Genomic DNA, 22,639 nt, shown 5'->3' on the forward strand with positions numbered 1-22,639 from the left:
TGACGTGAGTCAAAGTCAGATGCTTAACTGACTGAAGCACCCAGATGCCCCTAAAAAACAAAAACAAAAAACAAAAAACAAACAAACAAAAAACGTAAAGGGCATATTAAAAACAAGTAGCACAGGCGCTTGGGTGACTTAGTCAGTTGAGCATCTGACTCTTGATTTCAGTTCAGGGCATGATCTCATAGCCCTGGGATTGAGTCCTGCATCAGGCTCTGTGCTGAGCATGGAACCTCCTTGGGATTCTCTCTTTCTCAAAAGTAAATAAACATTAAAAAAATACAAGAAGCAAAAATTGGCCATATATAATACATAATACATGAAAAGAAAATGTACATTAGGGTCCAGTTTTCTGTGGCAATGCATTTTCCAACATGATTTGAAATACATGTATATGTAATCTAATTATACAAATGTAAAGCAGATAATATTAACACATGCCCATGCGCGCATGCACACACGTACGAGCACACACACACACACACACACACACACACTTACTTTCCTCTGAGATAAGGACGATATTGCTGTCACCAAGCTGAGCACCCACAGACATGTATATAGGTCCAGAACAATCTTCCTACACAAAACAGACACCCAGGAAGCTATCTCTGCTGGATTTAAGGAAAGCCTCTCCTCATTTCTTTTCAAAAGCCTCCCTTTCCCAAGATCAGAAAATCAGTAGTCTTAGCTATAATCAAGAGGGGGGAGTAATTAGCTCTATTTCTAACTGTACACAATGAAAAATACTAATTTTTCAAAAGTAAAATTCAACATATGCTAGTTTTACAAGCAGGTTATGAAAGAGTTCTGTAGTCCTTCCCCCCGCCCGGAATAAATAGATGTGGGTAGAAATGGTTGAGATGTATGGATTCTCAAAAGTGGCTTTGTTGATCCCAAATCTACATTGTTGTCTACATTCATTTAACAAATACTAATTAGGCCCCATTATATGCCAGACACTGTCAGCTCAAAGTGACTCAACATGCAAACCCTGTGATCTGAACAGATTTCTCCATCTAGTTAAAGACAGATCTCTCCACTTGGTCCAAGGCACCTGTACCCTTCCCCCACCCCCAACCCCCAAGCAGGAGTGACCAGCTCTTGGTCACAAACCATCATCCTTAGTCTGCTCACAGAAATCTGTCCTGGAGACCTGAACGTTTGCCATTAAAATAGAACCAGCACAGTAGCTGGAGGAACCCTTAGGATGTTGAGGCAGACCAATAGTGAGGACACAATTTCTGTTCTGCCACAGACTTGGCTGAGAAATCCTGGGAAATGGACATAACCCTTGTGGGCCTAATATTCGTGGTCTGACAAGGGACTGTGGATAGAGTCATCATGGGGTTTCTGTGAGGAGGTCAAAGAAATCTAATGAGTCTGCCCAACACTGAGCAAATGTTGGTTGCCTCAGGGCAAGTGTTCATTTACTTCCCATCCTGTTCTTTCCCTACCATAGCAGCGATGGCATTGCCATGTGATCAGTGGCCTACCAATGTTGTAGGCAGAATTCCAAACTGACACAGGAAGTAGCCATGTGAACACACATGATGTCATAAAGGATACTCACGACCATTTCTCCATGGGAGGATCAGTTGATACTTGGAGCTTGAGGGGTAACTCAGGCAGCCTGGGTGAGAGGTACCAACTGATTTGTGATACTCCTGTTATTGCCTTTGATTCTGGCAGAGCGACGGCAAGACGGGGATCGTGCTGAGATGCAAACCTTCAGTAAGTGGATATGCATGTGCACACGCGTGTGTGTGCACGTGGTCCCTCTGGCTTTTTTTTGTAATGTTTATTTATTTTTGCGAGACAAAGAGACAGAGCACGAGCAGGGGAGGGGCAGAAAGAGAGGGAGACACAGAATCAGAAGCAGGCTCCAGGCTCCGAGCTGTCAGTGCAGAGCCCGACGCGGGGCTCGAACTCACCAACCGTGAGATCATGACCTGAGTCGAAGTCGGATGCTTATCCGACTGAGCCACCCAGTCGCCCCTTCTCTGGCTTTTCAATCATGTGCCCACTGTCCTGTGAGATTCCCAAAACAAGGCTATGCCCGAGATTGCTCTGGTCTGAATCACCTTGATGAGGGAGGACTGTGTCCCTGTTTAGGCACCCAACTTAGCTGGTCGGTCTGGGGATTGCTGTAGGTGTTAGCTAGCTCGCTTTTACACTTTCCCATTGTCGATGTTATTTCTGAAGTAATGTCACTTCTCAAAAATGACTCTGATGCCCCTATACACCATACGTTGACCACAGGCCCTTATTCCTCCTTTTAATATTTAAGTTTTTCCTTTAATTGGTGGATTTTCAGGAAAACCGGTTGGTTTCCTGCCATTCTCCAAGTGTCATTAATAAGGATCCTCTTTGTTGTTGTTATTGCTTAGTGTCATTATGAACTCATGGTCTTTTAACATGTTGATGACATCAAACCATTGTTACATTGTTTTGAGCAGAGGAGTCAAATGATTTGACTTATGCTCTGCTGCTGGGCTGAAAACAGATGGTAAGGAAGGAAGCAAGGATGAAAGTAGAGGGACCAGCTGGAAGGCAATGTAATCCAGGAGATAGATAGATGTTGGTGTCTTGGCCAGGGTGGTGGTAATAATGGTGGTGGTAAGAAGTGGCTAGATTCTGGATGTACTGGAGAGAGGGGGCGAAAGAATTTCCTGATCAGTTAGATATGGAGTGTGAGAAAGAGAGCACTCCAGGCTGCTTTCAAGTTTTGAGGACTGAGCCATTGGCATTTCTGGGTCAAATGCTCTATCCATGTTTAATTCCACTTCCAGTGCCACACAGGAGAAGTCCCAAAGGTTGTGAGTAGCAGGATTGTCTTGACAGCAAGGCCACAGAGTAAAAGCAATGACTTCCCAGAGGAGTAAATCTGAGGCCTGGTCGTAATCACTACATGAGGGAGCAATCAACAGTGAACAGATTTTTACTCATAAGTGTGCCCTGAGACAACATGGACAAAATGTACAACACACAAACCGAGAGAGCCTTAAATATTAGAATCCAAAAGGAAGCTGGTTTCTACCAGTCTGGTTACCTTAATCCTCCCCCTACTGCCCACCCAAACCACTAGTATTATTATCTGCTGGTACAGTGTTTCAGTTTAACATGGTACAAATAAAATACCCTTAGTGAATCCACTGTGGGAGAGGGAATTGGGACTGATATTTCTGTAGATGCCAGAAAACTCCCAAATGTATCATTTATGTGGTGAATGATATATGTTGGTAGGGAGTATTTGTGAGGGAAGGGGTGAACATCAATACAACAACTAGGGGTGAATACAGGGTGAAATACCACCAAGACATGGTCTAAGTATACCCGTGGCTACAATGTCCAATAAAGTAGGCATCAGAGCAAATAAAATTGATAAGAGACAGAAAGAGGCTTTACATAATGATAAAAGGATCAATCCATTGGGGAGTCATCATGATCCTAAAAGTGTACGCACCAAACAACAGAGCCCCAAAGTACATGAAGCAAAGCCTGATAGAACTGAAAGAAGAAATAACCACGTATGTAATTATAGTTGGGGGCCTTCAACACCCCCCACTCAGCAAGGGATAAAATTACTAGAGACAAAACCAACAAGGATATAGGACATCTGAATAACATAATAAGTTAACAGGATCTATATGACATAAATAGAGCACTCCACACAATGACAGCAGAGTGCATTTCCGCCCCCCCAATATCGATGTAACATTCATCAAGCTAGATCATCTTCTAGACCACCAAACAAACCTCCACAAATTTTAGAAGAATTGAAACCACACAGGGTGCATTATCTGACTATAATGAACCTAAGTTGGAAATAATAGAAGGAAAAAAAGAAGAATCCCTACACACTTGGAAATGGTAGTTGACTTATCATTCCAGTTTGTCATTTTTTTTTAATTTTTTTAACGTTTTATTTATTTTTGAGACAGAGCATGAATGGGGGAGGGTCAGAGAGAGAGGGAGACACGGAATCTGAAACAGGCTCTGGGCTTTGAGCTGTCAGCACAGAGCCCGACACGGGGCTCGAACTCACAGACTGTGAGATCATGACCTGAGCTGAAGTCGGACACTCAACCGACTGAGCCACCCAGGCGCCGCTCCAGTTTGTCATTTAGATCCTTGTTATAGAGGAGCTGAGTTTAGGAAAAGTTGTCTCTTGAGCTGAAGGTATTTCAGGCTGGGAAAAAAGAAAGCTTACTCTGGATATTTCAAACTGAGTATTGACAGCAGGTCTGGAGGGAGAGGGACAACTTAGGAGGCTGTTACGTCAGTCTCACCTGACATTAAAGCTTGTACTACACCAGCAAAGGAAATGCAGCTTGCTGATTGTCAGTGGGCTCAGTTTGGTGGCTGATTATATTTGCGAAGTGCGAGAGAGATTGCCTCTGTGGTATTGGTGTGGTTGTTAAGCCTGAGAGAAGGGACAATTCAGATGTCTTCCTGATGTATGGCTGGTTTCCAATCTAACCCATGGATGCACACATCTCTGTTGTTTTCTTGCCTTGTTTGTTTTTTTAAAATAAATCCTGCATCATTCTTTAAAAGGTTCAATACAGTGTCCTCTTCCCCTGCTCCTCCTCGGTCATGTCCTCCTCCTCCCCCAAGATTCCTCCCCTGATAGTGCCATCTGTCCAATAAGGCTCTCCTATCCGGAGAAGCAGAGGAGTTTCCTTTCTGGGATTTGTGGGATTGGACCCTTAGGGCAGGTTGACATTTTGCTTGCCCTACCATGGTGTTAGCCTAAGATGTGGTACATGGTATGTGGACCACTGGTGTGTCTTCAAACTTGTATTTTTGTTCCCCTTTTGAGAACACAATGCTGGTGGTAGTTCACATCAAGGACGCAAGAAAGTTTGGAGTTCGTTCCGAGGTAATTTTGGCAAGAGGAATCCCCATGATGAACAGGATGGATGTGAGCCTCAGCTTTCACAGTGCCAGGAGGATGATGGAACTGTGATGATGAGGGATATCCAGGAGTACCCTCAAGTAAGACAGTAAGTGACCAGGCAGCCTGGTTTGCATGTAGCAGCCCCTGGGACTATGCAACCCTTTCACTCCCCTTTGGTCTTCTTTTTCTTCTCTCACTGGAAAACTGAAGAACGCTAGAAGTGGAATAATGGTTGAGCAATCCTACTTGTAGTCCTGGTGACAGAGAGGTGAGGGTGTATAGACAAAGACTTTCTTAGCATTTATGGCCACCCTCCCCCTCTCCACTTACCCTCTGCAGCACTTCCTATAGCACCCGACGCAACAAGAGGAGAGCAAAATGGCATAATGAAGGCCATATCCATATTACTGTGTGGAGAGATAGAAAACTTCTGAAGAGACAAATGGGGGAGAATACACAAGATGGAACCCCAGGGAGCTGGTTCAAGATCACCGTGAGTGTCTTGGCAAGATCTGCATTAGATAGAATATCCTGGAACCCTACAAAAAGAAGACCACATTAAACAACCTTACATCAATTATTTGGAGGAGATCTTTCCAATGGAGAGAAAGAGGGTTTAGGAAATCCATATTTCGCAAAAAATAAGAAATAACACTAGTGGTCTCTTCTTTAGAAGCCCTGTACAGCTCAGTAGAGGGTTGGAAAAGAACACTGTTGGGTCTGTTTTCCAGCTTTAATTCCATGTTGTCTCTCCTCACTCCCATCCCTTCATCTTTAGATTCCCTATGGGGGAAAGTATGACAAGACATGGCTAGTGAATTCAATCCAGGACCATTGCAATGTCCCTTTCACTCCAGTGGATGTAAGGGAGGATGGTGAAGCCAGATGAGTGAACAAAGGGAAGTGTGGGGGGGGACTGGGAGGAACCCACTAAGCAGGAAGACTCTATCCTTCAAAATTATTGTTGCTTCCCTCTCCTGTAGTTTCACTACGTGAAAAACCAGGCTCGGTTCTTTGTCCAGGATGCTGGCATTGCCTCTGCATTGAAAGATGTCAGCTACAAGATTTGTGATGAGGAGAACCAAAAGGTATGTGTTGAGGGCATTACCTGTACCTAGTCCCCGTGGTGGGAGGAAAGGCCAGGGTCTGGTGGTCTTCTTTGAAATCAGGGTTCTTGGTGCTTACCTGAGCACCTGACCTCCCTGCAGATATCGATCTTTGTCATTGCCTCTAATGTACCCTACTCTGTGCGGTATAAGTTGAAGCCAAAAGAAATGAAGCAGCTAAAGGTAATGCAGACTCAAGGCCCGTTGTGTGCCCACACCCAGACCCACCCCCTCTTCCTCCAGCCCCCGATTTCCCTATCCCTACCAGAGCCTCAGAGTGGCTTTCTCTGCCTTTCTCTGCAGCTGACCATGCACAAACGCTATGATGTCTTCCACGAAGCTCTTGACCTTCAGAGTCTCCGCTTTGACCCAGGTACAGTTGATAGCAGTAATGCTAGGGCAGGTGAGGGCACAGGGATCTGCCTGGGAGGGAGACTGAGGAATGGTAATGTGGGGAGAGGTTGGTGCTGGCCCTGGACCACTCTCAGCCTTCTGATTGCCTCCTCTTGGCTTCCTGAAGACTTGGTGGGCCACGATATTGATATAATCCTGAATCGAAGAAACTGCATGGCTGCCACCCTGCAGATCATTGAAGAGAATTTCCCTGAGGTAAGGCCTTAGTCCCAGTGCTTTTATCAATAGTAGGGGGTGGAACTCATGGGGTGGAGGACAGATTTGTCTCTGAGGCCCTAGATAGTAACTGTCACTCTAACTCTTCTTCACCAAAAGCTGTTGTCCTTGAACTTGAGCAACAACAAACTGTACCAGCTGGATGGCCTGTCTGACATTATACAGATGGTCCCCACAGTCAAGATCCTGAACCTCTCCAAAAATGAGGTGGGAAGAGGGAGCGAGATCAAAGTTGGGGGTGACGGTGGGTGGTAGTGCTCATCTGAGTGATGACAGGAGGCAAGAGAAGGTACCTATGTGGAAAGGTGGGGGCTGGGGGTGCAAGGGCCTGCGTGTCTTTCTTTTCCTGGGACTCCTTCCCAGCTTCCTCCCCATATTTCTCAGCTGACCTTGGTGTGGGAGTTAAACAAGATGAAAGGGCTGAAGCTTGAGGAACTTTGGCTAGACGGGAACCCCTTGTGCAACACCTTCCCAGACCAGTCCACCTACATAAGGTCAGTGTGAACCCTTCTCACCCTGCCTGGGGACCTTTGCCCCCTGGGAGCCTGAACTGTCCCTGAGAATGTATGTATGCAGGAAGCTGCAACCCTGGTCCTCTGGAAGGACCTTAGGCTCCACCTTCTCCTCTCTATGTGTCCCTCACCTGTAAGGAATTTCCTTCCTCTGACCTGGTCACCTGTTTCCTGTTCTGGGGTCTGTTTCCACCTCTCTGCATTAAGCATTCATTAGCATGCCCTCCAAGCATATTCTCTAGGAAGAAGGGCTTCTCCTCCTTACCAGGGCCAGGAGTGATCAACCTTGAGCCAGATTCTGGTGCCCTGGACTGAAAAGGTTCCTCCAGCCCAGGGCATCAGGCTGGGACAGGCCTTCCTACTTCCTGCTGAGATGGCACTTCCCTCCCTGGTTCTGAGAGGAGACCTCCTTCCCTTGCTCCAGAATGGTTCCCCCTCAAATCTCAGGCTGCTGTGGTGGCTTTCCTGCCCCATGCTGAGGGTCGAGGCTGTGAATGGCTGCCATGATGAAATCCATTCCTCTGACCCAATGCCAGGAGCTTGGCCTTCCTTGGGAGAAACCGGAGTTGCCTGAGTCAAGGGGCCTGAGACTGCCAATGAGCAGAGGCTTCCTGAAGCAGGAATGGAAGGCAGAGAGCAGAGGTGCTTGAGGAGACAGAAGGACAGGACTCTCAGAGGCACTGCACCCTCCCCACCCACCGCCCCCCAACACGTCACATTATCCTAGCTGTTCCTTCAGAGGAGCCCTGGGTAGCCCAGCACAAGTATGAATCCTCAGGCTGGGAACTGACTGAGACAGGCACAGGTGCACAGGTGCCATCAGAAGGGAAGATGGTGACCATAAGAAGGGGCCACAGGCCCTCAGCCCTATGCTGACCTGGGGCTTGACCCTCTACTCCTTCTGGGGAAGGTGTCCTGCCCCCGTGGCTGCCTCGTTCCCCATGCCCAACTCAAGCTGAGTTCACACAGGTGACAAAGTTTCAACCAGCATCCAATGGGCCCCCAGCCCAACACCTGCATTTTTTCCATCTCTACCTCGGCTGCCAGGGCCAGCCAGAGAAGATGAAGGAAAAGGCTGCAGCTGGGGAGCCATTTCCCCCTTCTTCTCTCTTCCTCCCTGGCCCCCACCACCATAGTAGAGGTTTTTTTTTCCCTTTCATTTGCTTTGCTTTCTCTTCCTCCCCTGTCTCTACTCCCCTATATCTCTGTCCCCCCTCCCCTCCTACCTTCACCCTATCTTCTGTCTTCCTCCCCCTCTCTCTCTCTCCCTGCCACCTGGATCTTGCCTCACTCACCTCCCTGCCTCAGCATCTTGGGTCATCCCTGGGGGTGTCGTGGTCCTGAGGAATGCTGGGACCTTAGTGAGGTAGCAGAGCCCTGTGCTCCCACCCCATTCCCTCTTTTCTCCAGAGCCTTCAGTGGGGACCTGGAGGAAGGAAGGGAGGCAGGGAAGGGAAGGTAGCCATGGACCCTGGACTCCAAAGGTTGCTTCTTGTCACTGAAGAAGGGCGTGAGGGCAGTCTAGGTGGGAGCTACCCAGTGGAAAGGAGAAGGAGAGGAGGTGGGGGGAAGGGAAGGAGGCAGGCTTTGCAATCCTGACCTATCAGTCACTTCTTTCTATTTTTGGTTTTGGACAGTGCCATCAAGGATTGTTTTCCTAAGTTGTTACGTCTGGTAAGTGCCTACATTCATCATTGTCTTTTGCTAACATTGATCACCTCCACACCTGCCCTCAAGCCCTTTGGGTCTTACCTAGATTATATGTTTGTGTCATACCCTTACCCATTTTAGGGGACCAGGACTCCTGTAAAAGACATGAGTATACTCTCTGGAAAAAATGTCCACAAACGTGCGTGTACACACACACACACACGCACACACACGCGCGCATGCGCGTTGCATATAGATACTTCCAGGACCTCATGATGAAGACACCCACTGTAATCTTGTTCATGTAAATTCCAGTGCCCTTTCAGAGCTTACCTCTTACCCTCACCCTCTCTTGGGCTCATCTTTTCAACCCTGAACATCCAGGGCCACCTCCCTGGGCTCCACTGCTGACTTCCTCTTCCCCTCTCCAGGATGGCCAGGAGTTATCCCCACCAGTTACTGTTGATACTGACACACCCTACTTAATAAAGCCCTGCAAGGTGAGGAAAAATGATCAAATGACATTTGGAGTATTGCGAGGGAAGCTTTATCAGCCACATAGTCTCAAAAGTCTTTTGATTCCAGGAAAGCTACAAAGGATCTGAGACACTGAAGAGTCTAGTCTTGCAATTCCTGCAGCAGTAAGTACACCTGGGAATCTAGGGAAGCGGAGGGCTAGGATAGGTGAGGCCACCCAAGCTCAGGACTGCTGACTGCGTCTTCAAAATCTCACTTTGGGTCCAGACCACAGACACAGACTGTCCTTATTACTCCCCCACAGGTACTACTTGATGTACGACTCTGGAGACCACCAGGGTCTCCTCGGTGCTTACCATCATGAGGCCTGCTTCTCCCTGACCATTCCCTTCAACCCGGAGGACCAAGCCCTGTGAGTAGCAAAGCTCAGACTCTGCTTCTGGGACATGTGGCTCCCCAGTGGACACAGGGCAGCTCCTAGAAACACCCACACTGGCCAGACCATCACCTTCTATTCCTCTTTCTCTCCTAGAAGCAGCTTGTGTGGGTACTTCAAGGAAAGCAGGAATATGAAGAAGCTCAAGGACCCCTGTGGGTGTGATGGGGGAAGATTGGGCAGGGAAAGGGGATGGGAAGGAGTAATTATAGGGCCCAGGGTGTGGCAAGCCCTGACCTTCACTTGCTTCTCCTCCTCCTGTAGACCTGTGGGTTCAGCTGCTGAAGCATACAAAACGTGACATCGTGTGCTCCCTTGGTATGCTGCCCAAAACTCAGCATGACCTCAGCTCCTTTGTGGTGGACATGTGGTTCCAGACGGTGAGCACCTGCTTCCTCCCAAGGGCAGTCCTAGAAAGCCACAGTTGGGTAGGAAGTTTAGGTGACTTTAGCACCTGGGGTCTTCCCTTTTAGGAGATGATGCTCTGCTTCTCTGTCAATGGGGTGTTCAAGGAAGGTGAGTGTGTGTAGAGCCCCTTTCCAGATGCCCCAGTGCTCCCTCCCCCCTGGCTGAACTCCCTCTGATAACTCTCCCAGCTTCCCTGATCCCTTTCCTTCCATTCCTATTCCCGCTGTGTTCTCCTGCCTCCACTCTGCCCCCAAGCCACCCTGGTCTGAGCTGGGTCTATGCCTGTATGCCCCACACAGCTTTGGCACTAGGGACAGTCTGTGGAGTTTGATAGCTGTCATCTCGATCCTTACTCTGAGAACTACTTGGGGCAGTTACTTACCCTCTAAGTTTCCTTGTTTGCAAAATGGGGCTAATAATACCCACCTCTCAGGCAGCTGCGAAAAATGAATCAAGTGAACTTGTGAAGAGTTTGTCACAGCACCTGTGACATAGTAGTGGCCCTATCACTGGGAGCAGATTGCTCCTACTGTTGCCATCTCCATACCAGACACCATGGATCCCAATGAACAATTGTCCCTCCCAGCATGAGTATCAAGGCATACCCTGACTGGAGAACACTGTGTGAGCATGTGAAGCATGTGTGACTCTAAGGGAGTATTGTTGTTTGTTGTTGAAGTGGAAGGAAGATCTCAGGGTTCTGTTCGTGCCTTCACCCGGACCTTCATTGTTACCCCTGCCAGCAATTCCAGGTGAGTACTATGTTGTAGGTGGGAATGCCTGTCCCAGCCCAGGCCCAGGGGTTTGGGAGCATGGTGGTGTAGACGTCTTGGTTTTCTAAGTATTGTGGAAAGCCAACAGGTAGATATCCAAGGAGCAGTCTAGTCTGGTGGTTAAGAGCATGAGCGCTGGAGTTAGAGCACTAAGTTCTCTTCCTGACCTCAGCATTCTCTAGGTGTGTATGACCTTGGTTAAGTCACATGACCTCTCTGTGACTCATTGCCTTCCCTGAAAAATGGGGATTAGACTGTACACTCCCTTGGGCTATTGTAAGGGATAAATATGAGTGTAAACTCATCCCTGGGCTGCAGGGTAAGTACATATCTAGTGAGGCTGGTAGATAGTCTCTGCAATGGTTGTCTCTTTGGCAGGGGTAGAGGTACCAGCCAAGCAATCTGGAGGACAGGCACAGTAGGGGTATGGAAGGAATCTGGTTGCTGAGTGGCAGTGGGAGTGAGATCATTGTTAGGGATGTGGAGTTATACATCCATTCAGTTGCCTGAGGGCACATTTTCCCTCCAGTATATGCATCGTGAATGATGAGCTGTTTGTGAGAGAAGCCACCCCCAGTGAGACTCAGAGTGCATTCTCCATCCGAGTGCCTACACCCACCTCCAGCTCCATGCCCACCCTCTCCCAGGAGCAGCAGGAAATGGTGCAGGCTTTCTCCACTCAGTCTGGGATGAAACTCGAGTGGTCTCAGAAGTGAGTGTTGGGTGTTCATGGGAATAAGGGTGGGTTGGACAGCAACCTGGGGAGGGGGGAGGCAGTGAATCAAAGAAACTCACAGGAAATTTGGAAAAATAACTTTTTGGAGAGGTAGCTTCCAAAAGAAAAAAAAAAGTGGACCTGTGGAAAAGGAATCATACTATTATACATGTGAAGAGTTTAAAAACAGTATAATGCTCAATGAGATTGTCTTATACATGGAAAATCTGAAATAATCCACCAAAAAAAATTACTAGAACTAATACACAAACTCAGCAGGGTTGCAGGATAAAAGGCCAATATACAAAACTCATTTGTATTTCTATGTACTTGCAATGAGGAGTCCAAAAATGAAATTAAGAAAACAAGCCCATTCACAATAGCATCAAAGTAGTAAAATATGTGGGAACAAATGTAACAAAAGAAACACAAATCTTATACTCCTAAATCTATAAAACGTTGTTGAAAAAAATTAAATAAATGAAAAGACACCCCGATTCCATGGGGTTGGAATATTGCTAAATATCTTAATATTGTTAAGATGGCAGTAATAGAGAAATCTACAAATTCAACACAATGCCTGTCAAAGTCCTTCTTTGCAAAAATTGACAAAGTTATCCTAAAGTTCATACGTAAGTGTGCCAAAACAATCTTGAAAGAGAAGAACAAAATTAGAGGATTCACACTTCCCAATTTCAAAACTTGCTACAAAGCTATAGTAATCAAGACTATGTGGTGCTGGCAGATGGACGGTACATGAATCAATGGAGTAGAATGGAGAGTCCACAAATAAACCCTCACATTTATGGCCAGTTGACTGTCAAATTAGAGTGTTGGAAAAAAATCTGGTAGGAAGAAAAATAGTCTTTTCAGCAAATGGTGCTGGGACAACTGGATAGAAATATGCACAACAAGGAATTTTGACCCCCTGTTTCACATCATGTACAAACATAGCCTATAAATGGATGAAAGATCTAAAGGTAAGAGCTAAAACTATAAAAATCTTGGAAGAAAACATAGGCGTAAGTCATCATGGATTAGGCAAGTGTTTCTTATATATGACACCACAAGCACAAGCAACCAAAGAAAAAAATAGATACATTGGACTTTATCAAAATTAAATGGTGTTGTGCAACAATGGACACTATCAAAAGAGTAAAAATCCCACCAACAGAGCGGGAGAAAATATTTGCCAATCACATATCTGACAAGAATATATGAAGAACCCTTGCAGATCAACAATAAAAGGACAAACAACCCAATTTAAAAAGTGGAAAAAGGGTCTTAATAGACATTTCTCCAAAGAAGATATACAAGGGGCCAACAAGTACATGAAACACCTCTCAACACCATTAGTCATTAAGGAAATGCAGAGTAAAAACCACAGTGAGGGAGGAGCCAAGATGGCAGAACAGCATGGAAGTTTTTTGTGTGTCTTGCGTCCATGAAATACAGCCAGACCAACACACCATCCTACACACCTAGAAAACTGATTGGAGGATTAATGCAACAATCTGCACAACCTGAACCAAAGAATTCAGCAGGTACATGGCACAGAGAGGTGAATTTGGGGAGCGAGAAGCCGCAGAGGGTAGGGAATGGCTTTTGCTGGCGGAGAAGGGTGGAGACTGGGGAGGGGGGAGGAGAATACGGGAAAAGTACCCCTCCCCGAAAGCAGCTGGAGAGAAAGTGGAAAATTGGAAACAGCCGCAGGGACTAAACTAAAAAGTGAGAAAGGAGAAAGGAGAGGGTTTAAATTCCATTAAGATTGTAAACAAGGGGAGCGCAAAGTCTGCAACTCTTCAGCTCGATACCTGGCGGTGCTCTGGTGGGAAGGGCGAATCCCCAGGAACAGAGTGGGATCCAGGAGGTTCTCGGTCCACACGGGGAAAAGAGGTTCCACTGCTGGAAGGACATTTGGTAGAGACTGTTTGAAGCCACCTGGTCCCAGTAGACCACAGAAAATGGCCACATTCACTGGTGCTGGAACAAGGTCGTTAAGGGTGAAGCCTGGTGCCAGATGTGTGTTGTGATTTTACATAATTCCTGAAACGCTGCTGCTACACTATCTCACAAGCTTTTCCTGGGGTGGGCTGGCACCTGGCCGCAGTCTCGGGGCACCGGCAGCAGCAGGGTCCAGCAAGCGTTCCTAGGTGCAGCCAAAATTCGGCCATTGCTCGGTGAGACCCTCCCAAAGAGGGGCGGAACGGGTCAAAGCCGCAGTCCTTCAGAAGTAAGGGGCCGGAGAAAACAGCCGCATCTGAGACAAAACTCAGGAGAGAGGTACTGCCTGGGGCCTGGTCACGGAGAGTGAAAAAGCCACGAGTGGATGAAAGCTGAAGACAGAGGATGGGTGCGTGATTGCTGATAGGGAAAAACAGACTGGGTAGCTGGGTGGCTCCATTTTCACCGCTCCCGCACGTGCACATACACACCTACAAGCGCCACAACAATCCACCCCAGTAGGCTAGCAGTGCCATCTAGTGGAAAGCGGAGCTGTTACACTGAGTCCCGCCCAACTGGGCCAACCTCGCTCTTCAAGAGCACAAGTCTCACCGCTGGCTTAGTTAATGGACTATAAAGCGCTACATAGACTGACTTCTAGGGGAAAACAAAGTAATTTCAGTCCTACTTCAATCTATTAGGTTCATCTATTCAATTTTCTTCCTCTTTTTCCTCCTTTACACTTTTTTTTCTTTTTCTTGAATACAGAAAGAGAAAAAAATCATTTTTATTTTCAATTTTTATAAAAAATATTTTTCTTTAATTTTTATTACTATATTTTTTACTTCTGTGTAATTTTTTTCAAATTCTATTTTACTTCCATCATTTTATTTTAGTCTATTTCAGTGTATTCACCTTTTCAAATTTTCAAAAAAATTCCTTTTATTTTTTTCTTTCTTTTTCTTTTTTTCTCTTTTTTGTTTCTTTTCTTTGTCTTGAATGCAGAGAGAAAAACTTGTATTTTACTTTCAATTTCTATTAAAATATTTTATTTAATTTTTTTACTATATTTTTTGATTTGTGTATTTTTTTCAAATTCTATTTTAATTCCATCATTTTATTGTAGTCCACTACAGTGCATTCACTTTTTCAAATTTTGAAATGATTTCCTTTTTTCTGTTTTATCTTTTTTCTCTTTTTAGTTTCTTCTGTTTTTTCTTGAATACAGAAAAATAAAAAAAAATCATATTCATTTTAATTTTTATTAAAAATATTTTTCTTTAATTTTTTCTGCTATATTCTTTATTTTGTGTATATTTTTTCAAATTATATTTTACCCCCATCATCTATTTTAGTCTACTTCAGTGTATTCATTTTTTTCAAATTTTCAAACGATTTCCTTTTTTTTCTTCCCCCAACCTTTTTTTCCCCAATAATCTGTCAAACCACTTTCAACACCCAGACCAAAACACACCTAGGGTCTAGAATCATTTGTTCAATTTGTGTGTGTGTGTGTGTGTGTTTAATTTTTAATTTTAATATTTTTAATTTTTTTTTAGATTTTAATATTTCTACCTCATTAATTCCTTTTCTCCCTTCAAAATGACAAAACGAAGGAACTAGCCCCAAAAGAAAGAGCATGAAGAAATGATAGCCAGGGATATAACCAACACAGATACAAGCAAGATGTCTGAACCAGAATTTAGAATCACGATAATAAGAATACTAGCTAGAGGTGAAAATAGATTAGAATCCCTTTCTGAAGAGATAAAAGAAGTAAAAAATGGCCAGAATGAAATTAAAAATGCTATAACTAAGCTGCAATCAAGGATGGATGCAGCAGAGGCAAGGATGGATGAGGCAGAACAGAGAATCAGCGATATAGAGGACAAACTTATAAAGAATAATGAAGCAGGAAAAAAGAGGGAGATTAAGGCAAAAAAGCATGATTTAAGGATTAGAGAAATCAGTGATTCATTAAAAAGGAGCAATATCAGAATCATGGGGGTCCCAGAAGAGGAAGAGAGAGAAATAGGGCTGGAAGGGTTATGTGAGCAAATCATAGCAGAAAACTTTCCTAACCTGGGGAAAGACACAGGCATCAAAATCCAGGAAGCACAGGGGACCCCCATTAGATTCAACAAAAACCGACCATCAACAAGGCGTATCATGGTCAAATTCACAAAATACTCAGGCAAGGAGAGAATCATGAAAGCAGCAAGGGAAAAAAAGTCCCTAACCTACAAGGGAAGACAGATCAGGTTTGTAGCAGCTCTATCCACAGAAGTTTGGCAGGTCAGAAAGGAGTGGCAGGATATATTCAGTGTGCTGATTCAGAAAAATATGCAGCCAAGAATTCTCCATCCAGCAAGGCTGTCATTCAAAATAGAAGGAGAGATAAAAAGTTTCCCAGACAAACAAAAATTAAAGGAGTTTGTGACCACTAAACCAGCCCTGCAAGAAATTTTAAGGGGGACTCTCTGAGGGGAGAAAAGATGAAAATATATATCTATATCGATATCGATATGTATATCTATATCTATATCGATATCGATATCGATATCGATATGTATATGTATATCTATATTAATAGATAGATAGGTAGATAGATACCAAAAGCAACAAAGATTAGAAAGGACCAGAGAACACCAGCAGAAACTCCAACTCTACGAGCTTCATAATGGCAATAAATTCATATCTTTCAGTACTCACTGTAGACGTCAATGGACTCAATGCTCCAATCAAAAGACATAGGGTAACAGAATGGATAAGAAAACAAGATCCATCTGTATGCTGTTTACAAGAGACCTACTTTAGACCTAAAGACACCTTCAGATTGAAAATAGGGGGATGGAGAACAATCTATCATGCTAATGGTCAACAAATGAAAGCTGGAGTAGCCATACTTATATCAGACAATCTAGACTTTAAAATTAAGACTGTATCAAGAGAGGCAGAAGGTCATTATATCATAATCAAGGTGTCTATCCACCAAGAAGACCCAACAATTGTAAACATTTATGTGCCAAATGTGGATGCACCCAAATATGTAAATCAATCACAAACATCAAGAAACTCATTGATAGTAATATCATAATAGTAGGAGACTTCAACACCCCACTCACAACAATGGACAGATCATCTAATCAAAAAATCAATGAGGAAACAATGGCTTTGAATGACACACTGGACCACATGGACTTAAAAGATATATTCAGAATAGTTCATCCTAAAGCAGCAGAATATACATTCTCCTCCAGTGCCCATGGAATGTTCTCCAGAATAGACCACACACTGGGACACAAATCAGCCCTCAACGAGTATAAACAGATTGAGATCATACCGTGCATATTTTCAGACCACAATGCTATGAAACTCTAAATCAACCACAAGAAAAAATTTGGAAAGATAACAAATACTTGGAGACTGAAGAACATCCTACTAAAGAATGAATGGGCTCACCAAGCAGGAAATTAAAAAGTATATGGAAGTCAATGAAAATGATAACACCACAATCCAAAACCTCTGGGACGCAGCAAGGGCAGTCATAAGAGGAAACTATATAGCAATCCAGGCCTTCCTAAAGAAGGAAGAAAGATCTCAGATACACAACTTAACCTCACACCTTAAGGCTCTGAAAAAGTAACAGCAAATAAAATGCAAAACCAGCAGAAGACAGGAAATAATAAAGATTAGAGCAGGAATTAATGCTATCGAAAGCAAAAACACAGTAGAACAGATCGATGAAACCAGAAGCTGGTTCGCTGAAAGAATTAACAAAATTGAGAAACCACTAGCCATTTTGATCAAAAAGAAAAAAAAAATGAAAGGACCCAAATAAATAAAATCAAGAATAAATGAGGAGAGATCACAACCAACACAACAGACATAAAAACAATAAGAGAACATTTTGAGCAATTATATGCCAATAAAATGGGTAATCTGGAAGAAATGGACAAATTCCTAGAAACATATACACTAACAACTGAAACAGGAAGGGATAGAAAATTTGAACAGACCCATAACCAGTAAGGAAATTGAATTAGTAATAAAAAACTCCGCCAAAAAACAAGAGTCCAGGGCCAGAGGGCTTTCCAGGGGAATTCTACCAAACATTTAAGGAAGAGTTAACACCTATTCTCTTGAAGTTGTTCCAAAAAAAAATTGAAAAGGAAGGGAAACTTCCAAACTCTTTCTATGAAGCCTGCATTACCTTGATTCCAAAACCAGACAGATACCCCACTAACAAGGAGAACTATAGACCAATTTCCCTGATGAACATGGATGCAAAAATCCTCAACAAGATATTAGCCAACCAGCTCCAACAATACATTAAAAAAAAAATTATTCACCACGACCAAGCAGGATTTATACCTGGGATGCAGGGCTGGTTCAATATCCACAAAACAGTTAACGTGATTCATCACATCAATAAAAGAAAGGACAAGAACCATATGATCCTCTCAGTAGATGCAGAGAAAGCATGTGACAAAATACAGCATCCTTTCTTGATAAAAACCCTCAAGAAAGTAGGGATAGAAGGAGCATACCTCGAGATCATAAAAGCCATATATGAATGACCCAACGCTAATATCATCCTCAATGGGGAATAACTGAGAGATTTCCCCCTAAAGTCAGGAACAAGGCAGGGATGTCCACTCTCGCCACTGTTATTCAACATAGTATTGGAAGTCTTAGCCTCTGCAATCAGACAACGCAAAGAAACAAAAGGCATCAAAATCGGCCAGGAGGAGGTCAAACTTTCACTCTTCGCAGATGACATGATACTGTATATGGAAAACCCAAAAGATTCCACCAAAAACTGCTAGAATTGATTCATGAATTCAGCAAAGTTTCAGGATATAAAATCAATGCACAGAAATCGGCTGCATTCCTATAAACCAACAGTGAAGTGACAGAAAGAGAAATCAAAGAATCGATCCCATTTACAGTTGAACAAAAAACCATAAAATACTTAGGGATAAATCTAACCAAAGAGGTGAAAATTCTATACACTGAAAACTATAGAAAGCTGATGAAAGAAATTGAAGAAGACACAAAAAAAATGGAGAAAGATTTCATGCTTCTGGGTAGGAAGAGCAAACATTGTTAAAATGTCGATACTACCCAAAGCAATCTACGTATTCAATGCAATCCCTACCAAAGTAACACCAGCATTCTTCACAGAGCTAGAACAAATAATCCTTAAATTTGTATGGAACCAGAAAAGACCCCGAATAGCTAAAGCGACCTTGGAAAAGAAAACCAAAGCAGAAGGCATCACAAACCCCAACTTCAAGCTATACTACAAAGCTGTAATCATCAAGACAGTATGGCACTGGCACAAGAACAGACACTCAGATCAATGGAACAGAATAGAGAGCCCAGAAATGGACCCATAAATGTATGGCAAACTAATCTTTGACAAAGCAGGAAAGAATATCCAATGGAATAAAGACAGTCTCTTCAGCAAGTGGTGCTAGGAAAACTGGACAGCAACATGCAGAAGAATGAACCTGGACCACTTTCTTACACCATACACAAAAATAAACTCAAAATGGATGAAGGACCTCAGTGTAAGACAGGAAGCCATCAAAATCCTCGAGGAGAAAGCAGGCAAAAACCTCTTTTACCTTGGCCGCAGCAACTTCTTACTCAACACGTCTCCGGAGGCAAGGGAAACAAAGGCAAAAATGAATTATTGGGACCTCATCAAAATAAACACCTTCTGCACAGTGAAGGAAACAATCAGCAAAACTAAAAGGCAACCGACAGGATGGGAGAAGATATTTGCAAATGATACATCAGATGAAGGGTTAGTATCCAAAATTTATAAAGAACTTATCCAACTCAACACCCAAAAAACAAATAATCCAGTGAAGAAATGGGCAAAAGTCATGAATAGACACTTCTCCAAAGAAGACATCCAGATGGCCAACCAACACATGAAAAAATGCTCAACATCACTCATCATCGGGGAAATACAAACCACAACCACCATGAGATACTACCTTATACCTGTCAGAATCGCTAACATTAACAACTCAGGCAACAACAGATGTTGGCGAGGATGTGGAGAAAGAGGATCTCTTTTGCATTGCTGGTGGGAATGCAAGCTGGTGCAGCCACTCTGGAAAACAGTATGGAGGTTCCTCAAAAAGCTAAAAATAGAACTACCCTACGACCCAGCAATTGCACCACTAGACATTTATCCATGAGATAAAGGTGTGCTGTTTCAAAGGGACACATGCACCCCCATGTTTATAGCAGCACTATCAACAATAGCCAAAGTATGGAAAGAGCCCAAATGTCCATCAATGGATGAATGGATAAAGAAGATGTGGTATATGTATACAATGGAGTATTACTCGGCAATCAAAAAGAATGACATCTTACCATTTACAACTACGTGGATGGAACTGGAGGGTATTATGCTAAGTGAAATTAGTCAGAGAAAGACAAAACTCCTATGACTTCACCCACATGAGGACCTGAAGAGACAAAACAGATGAACATAAGGGAAGGGAAACAAAAATAATATAAAAACAGGGAGGGGGACAAAACAGAAGAGACTCATAAATATGGAGAACAAACTGTGGGTTACAGGAGGGGTTGTGGGAGGGGGGATGGGCTAAATGGGTAAGGGGCACTAAGGAATCTACTCCTGAAATCATTGTTGCACTATATGCTAAGTGATTTGGATGTAAATTTTAAAAAAATAAAAAAATTAAATTTAAAAGAACACAGTGAGTTACTACTTCACACCCACTAGGATGGCTTTAATCAATAAACGAGTGATAACAAGTGTCGGTGAGGATGTGCAGCAATCGGAGTTCTCATGTATTTGTTTGTGAGAATGAAAAATGGAGCAGTGGTTGGGGAAAACATTTTGACAGTTCCCCAAAATGTTAAATATGGAGTTACCATATGACCCAGTAATTCCACTCCTAAGGATTTACCAGGAGAAGTGAAAACATATGTTCACTCTAAAACTTGTATGGGAATGTTCATAGCAGCATTGTTCATTATAGCCAAAAGGCAGAAACAACCCAAATGTCCTTTAGCTGATGAATGGCTAAACAAATCTGGTATGTCCATATGGTAGAATATTATTCAGTCATAAAAAAGAATACAGTTCTGATATATGCCATGACATGGATGAACCTTGAAAACATTATGTTAAGTGAAAGAAGCAAGCATCAAATGGTCACATAGTGTGTGATTCCATCTATATGAAATGTCCAGCATAGGCAAATCCACAGGGACCAAAAGCAGATTAGTGGTTTCCAAGGTCTGGGGAAAGGGGAGGAATAGCGAGTCATGTCCAATGTCTAGGGAGTTTCTTTTTGAGATGATAAAATTATTTGGGAATTAGATAGTGGTGATGGTTGAGCAATTTTGTGGATATACTAAGAAAACACTGAATTGCACGCTTTAAACTGGTATGTGCACCGGGGCGCCTGGGTGGCTCAGTCGGTTGAGAATCCAACTTCGGCTCAGGTCATGATCTCACGGTTCGTGGGTTTGAGCCCCACATGGGGCTCTGTGCTGACAGCTCAGAGCCTGGAGCCTGCTTCCCATTCTGTGTCTCCCTCTCTCTCTGCCTCTCCCCTGCTCGTGCTCTGTCTCTCTCTCAAAAATAAATAAACATTAAAACAATTTTAAAAATGGTATGTGCATTATACAGTTCAATAAAAATGATTGGAAACTTGTACTTTTAAAATTTCCATCTATCCTCTTGAATGTTTTTCTTTATCAATGTATATTAAGCTCCTGTGTTCTTGAATGTTTTTCTTTATCAAAATATATTAAGTTCCTGTGTTCTTTTGGAGAAATCCAATTTTCTGTTTTGAAGTCTAATGGGCATGACATTTTGTGTCAGATGTGATAGACATTTTCACTAGGTCTTTCTTCATCATTACACATAGTGCTCATACTGGTGGTACATGAATACCAGCAAAAAGGTGGCATATATTTAGCGTCGCATGGTCAGCGTCTCTGTACTGTGGTACTAATGGAGGTCATCTGTCCTCCCACTCCAGGTGCCTTCAAGACAATGAGTGGAACTACACCAGAGCTGGTGAGGTCTTCACTATGCTCAAGGTGAGGTCTGGGATCCATTAAGTGGATTACAGATGGGTGCTTCTGGGACTTCAGGAAGGCCAAGAAGGTGGAGGCTGGGTGGTCTGGGAATGAAACTCTGTGATCTGGTTCTTCTGACGTCCCAACTCCTTCCCTTCAGATCGAGGGCAAGATCCCAGAGGAGGCCTTCAAACAAATCATCTAGAAGAAGCCTTGGATGTCCACATCATTTTGGTTGGTTGTCTTTTATCCAGCCTGAGGCCATGCCCATGACTGGGGATGGAGGCCAGGTTGACCAAGAAGCCAAACTTACCTTTGGCTAGCAGGCCAGGTAACATAACCACCTGAAGTATTAGTTGTTCTGTGTATTTCCCCCACTCATGATTGCTGTTTATCTTCATAATAAAGAGTGATGCTGCATGTTGTATAATGTGTGTCCTAGGTTGCTCTTCCCCTGCCCTGACCATGAGGCAATGGGTCCAGGACTGAGAGGCCCTGCCATCTCCTCCACATTATTCACACTGGCGGCCCCTTGCAGGTACACCAGGCTTGACTTCATAGGTAGTGTGTCAATAAATTCTGATGAGAAGGGACACACACTGCTTTTAAGGATTGGCCTTTGGAAACAGTGTGGCTCGGTCAGATGCTCTACCTGGAGGCATGCAGAAGCAGGCATGTGACCTGGAATAACAGGGGCTTTGCAAGGGTTGCCTACTGGCTAGTGAGGGCTGTGGAAGGAAGGAAGATGAGGACTCACCTATTTTACTTCTTATTCCTGATCATTTGAATGCATTCAAAGGCAAACCATCAACAGTTTTATGATTTGCACACAGGTGAATGGGAAATGGGCCTTTTCAAACCTCTCACCATGCTTGCATTTGTCTTCTCAGCCATCCACTTTACTTCCTCCTCCCCCTTTCTGACGGTGCACTGTGGAGGAAATCTCATTTAGCACCTGAGAGTGAGGGAGAGTCAGCCTGCCTGCCCAGTGCATTTCTCA

The 22,639-nt window shown here is 43.8% G+C and overlaps 1 protein-coding gene across 1 annotated transcript; it reads left to right on the plus strand.

Moving 5' to 3' along the window:
- The first annotated feature begins 1,615 nt into the window (after positions 1 to 1,615).
- On the plus strand, positions 1,616 to 21,962 carry LOC109260364 (nuclear RNA export factor 2-like). Its single transcript, XM_053891345.1, has 20 exons — positions 1,616 to 1,737; positions 4,829 to 5,012; positions 5,246 to 5,399; positions 5,685 to 5,768; positions 5,890 to 5,994; positions 6,115 to 6,195; positions 6,316 to 6,385; positions 6,533 to 6,621; positions 6,742 to 6,849; positions 7,027 to 7,136; positions 8,792 to 8,828; positions 9,236 to 9,304; positions 9,390 to 9,445; positions 9,586 to 9,693; positions 9,814 to 9,872; positions 9,982 to 10,097; positions 10,191 to 10,233; positions 10,805 to 10,877; positions 11,428 to 11,610; positions 21,800 to 21,962. Exons 1-20 carry the CDS (start codon positions 1,725 to 1,727, stop codon positions 21,960 to 21,962), a joined length of 1,905 nt encoding a protein of 634 aa, XP_053747320.1. The 5' UTR covers positions 1,616 to 1,724.
- Positions 21,963 to 22,639: the final 677 nt, after the last annotated feature.

Source organism: Panthera pardus, unplaced genomic scaffold (assembly GCF_024362965.1).
Source record: "Panthera pardus isolate Hobbes unplaced genomic scaffold, ASM2436296v1 HiC_scaffold_27, whole genome shotgun sequence".
Taxonomy (NCBI): Eukaryota; Metazoa; Chordata; class Mammalia; order Carnivora; family Felidae; genus Panthera; species Panthera pardus.

Excerpts from the sequence above, each read along its gene's own strand:
- LOC109260364 (XM_053891345.1), top strand. Across the intron at positions 6,386-6,532 it reads GAGTCTCCGCTTTGACCCAG|ACTTGGTGGGCCACGATATT; the intron begins GTACAGTTGATA and ends GGCTTCCTGAAG. Across the intron at positions 8,829-9,235 it reads TTCCTAAGTTGTTACGTCTG|GATGGCCAGGAGTTATCCCC; the intron begins GTAAGTGCCTAC and ends TCCCCTCTCCAG.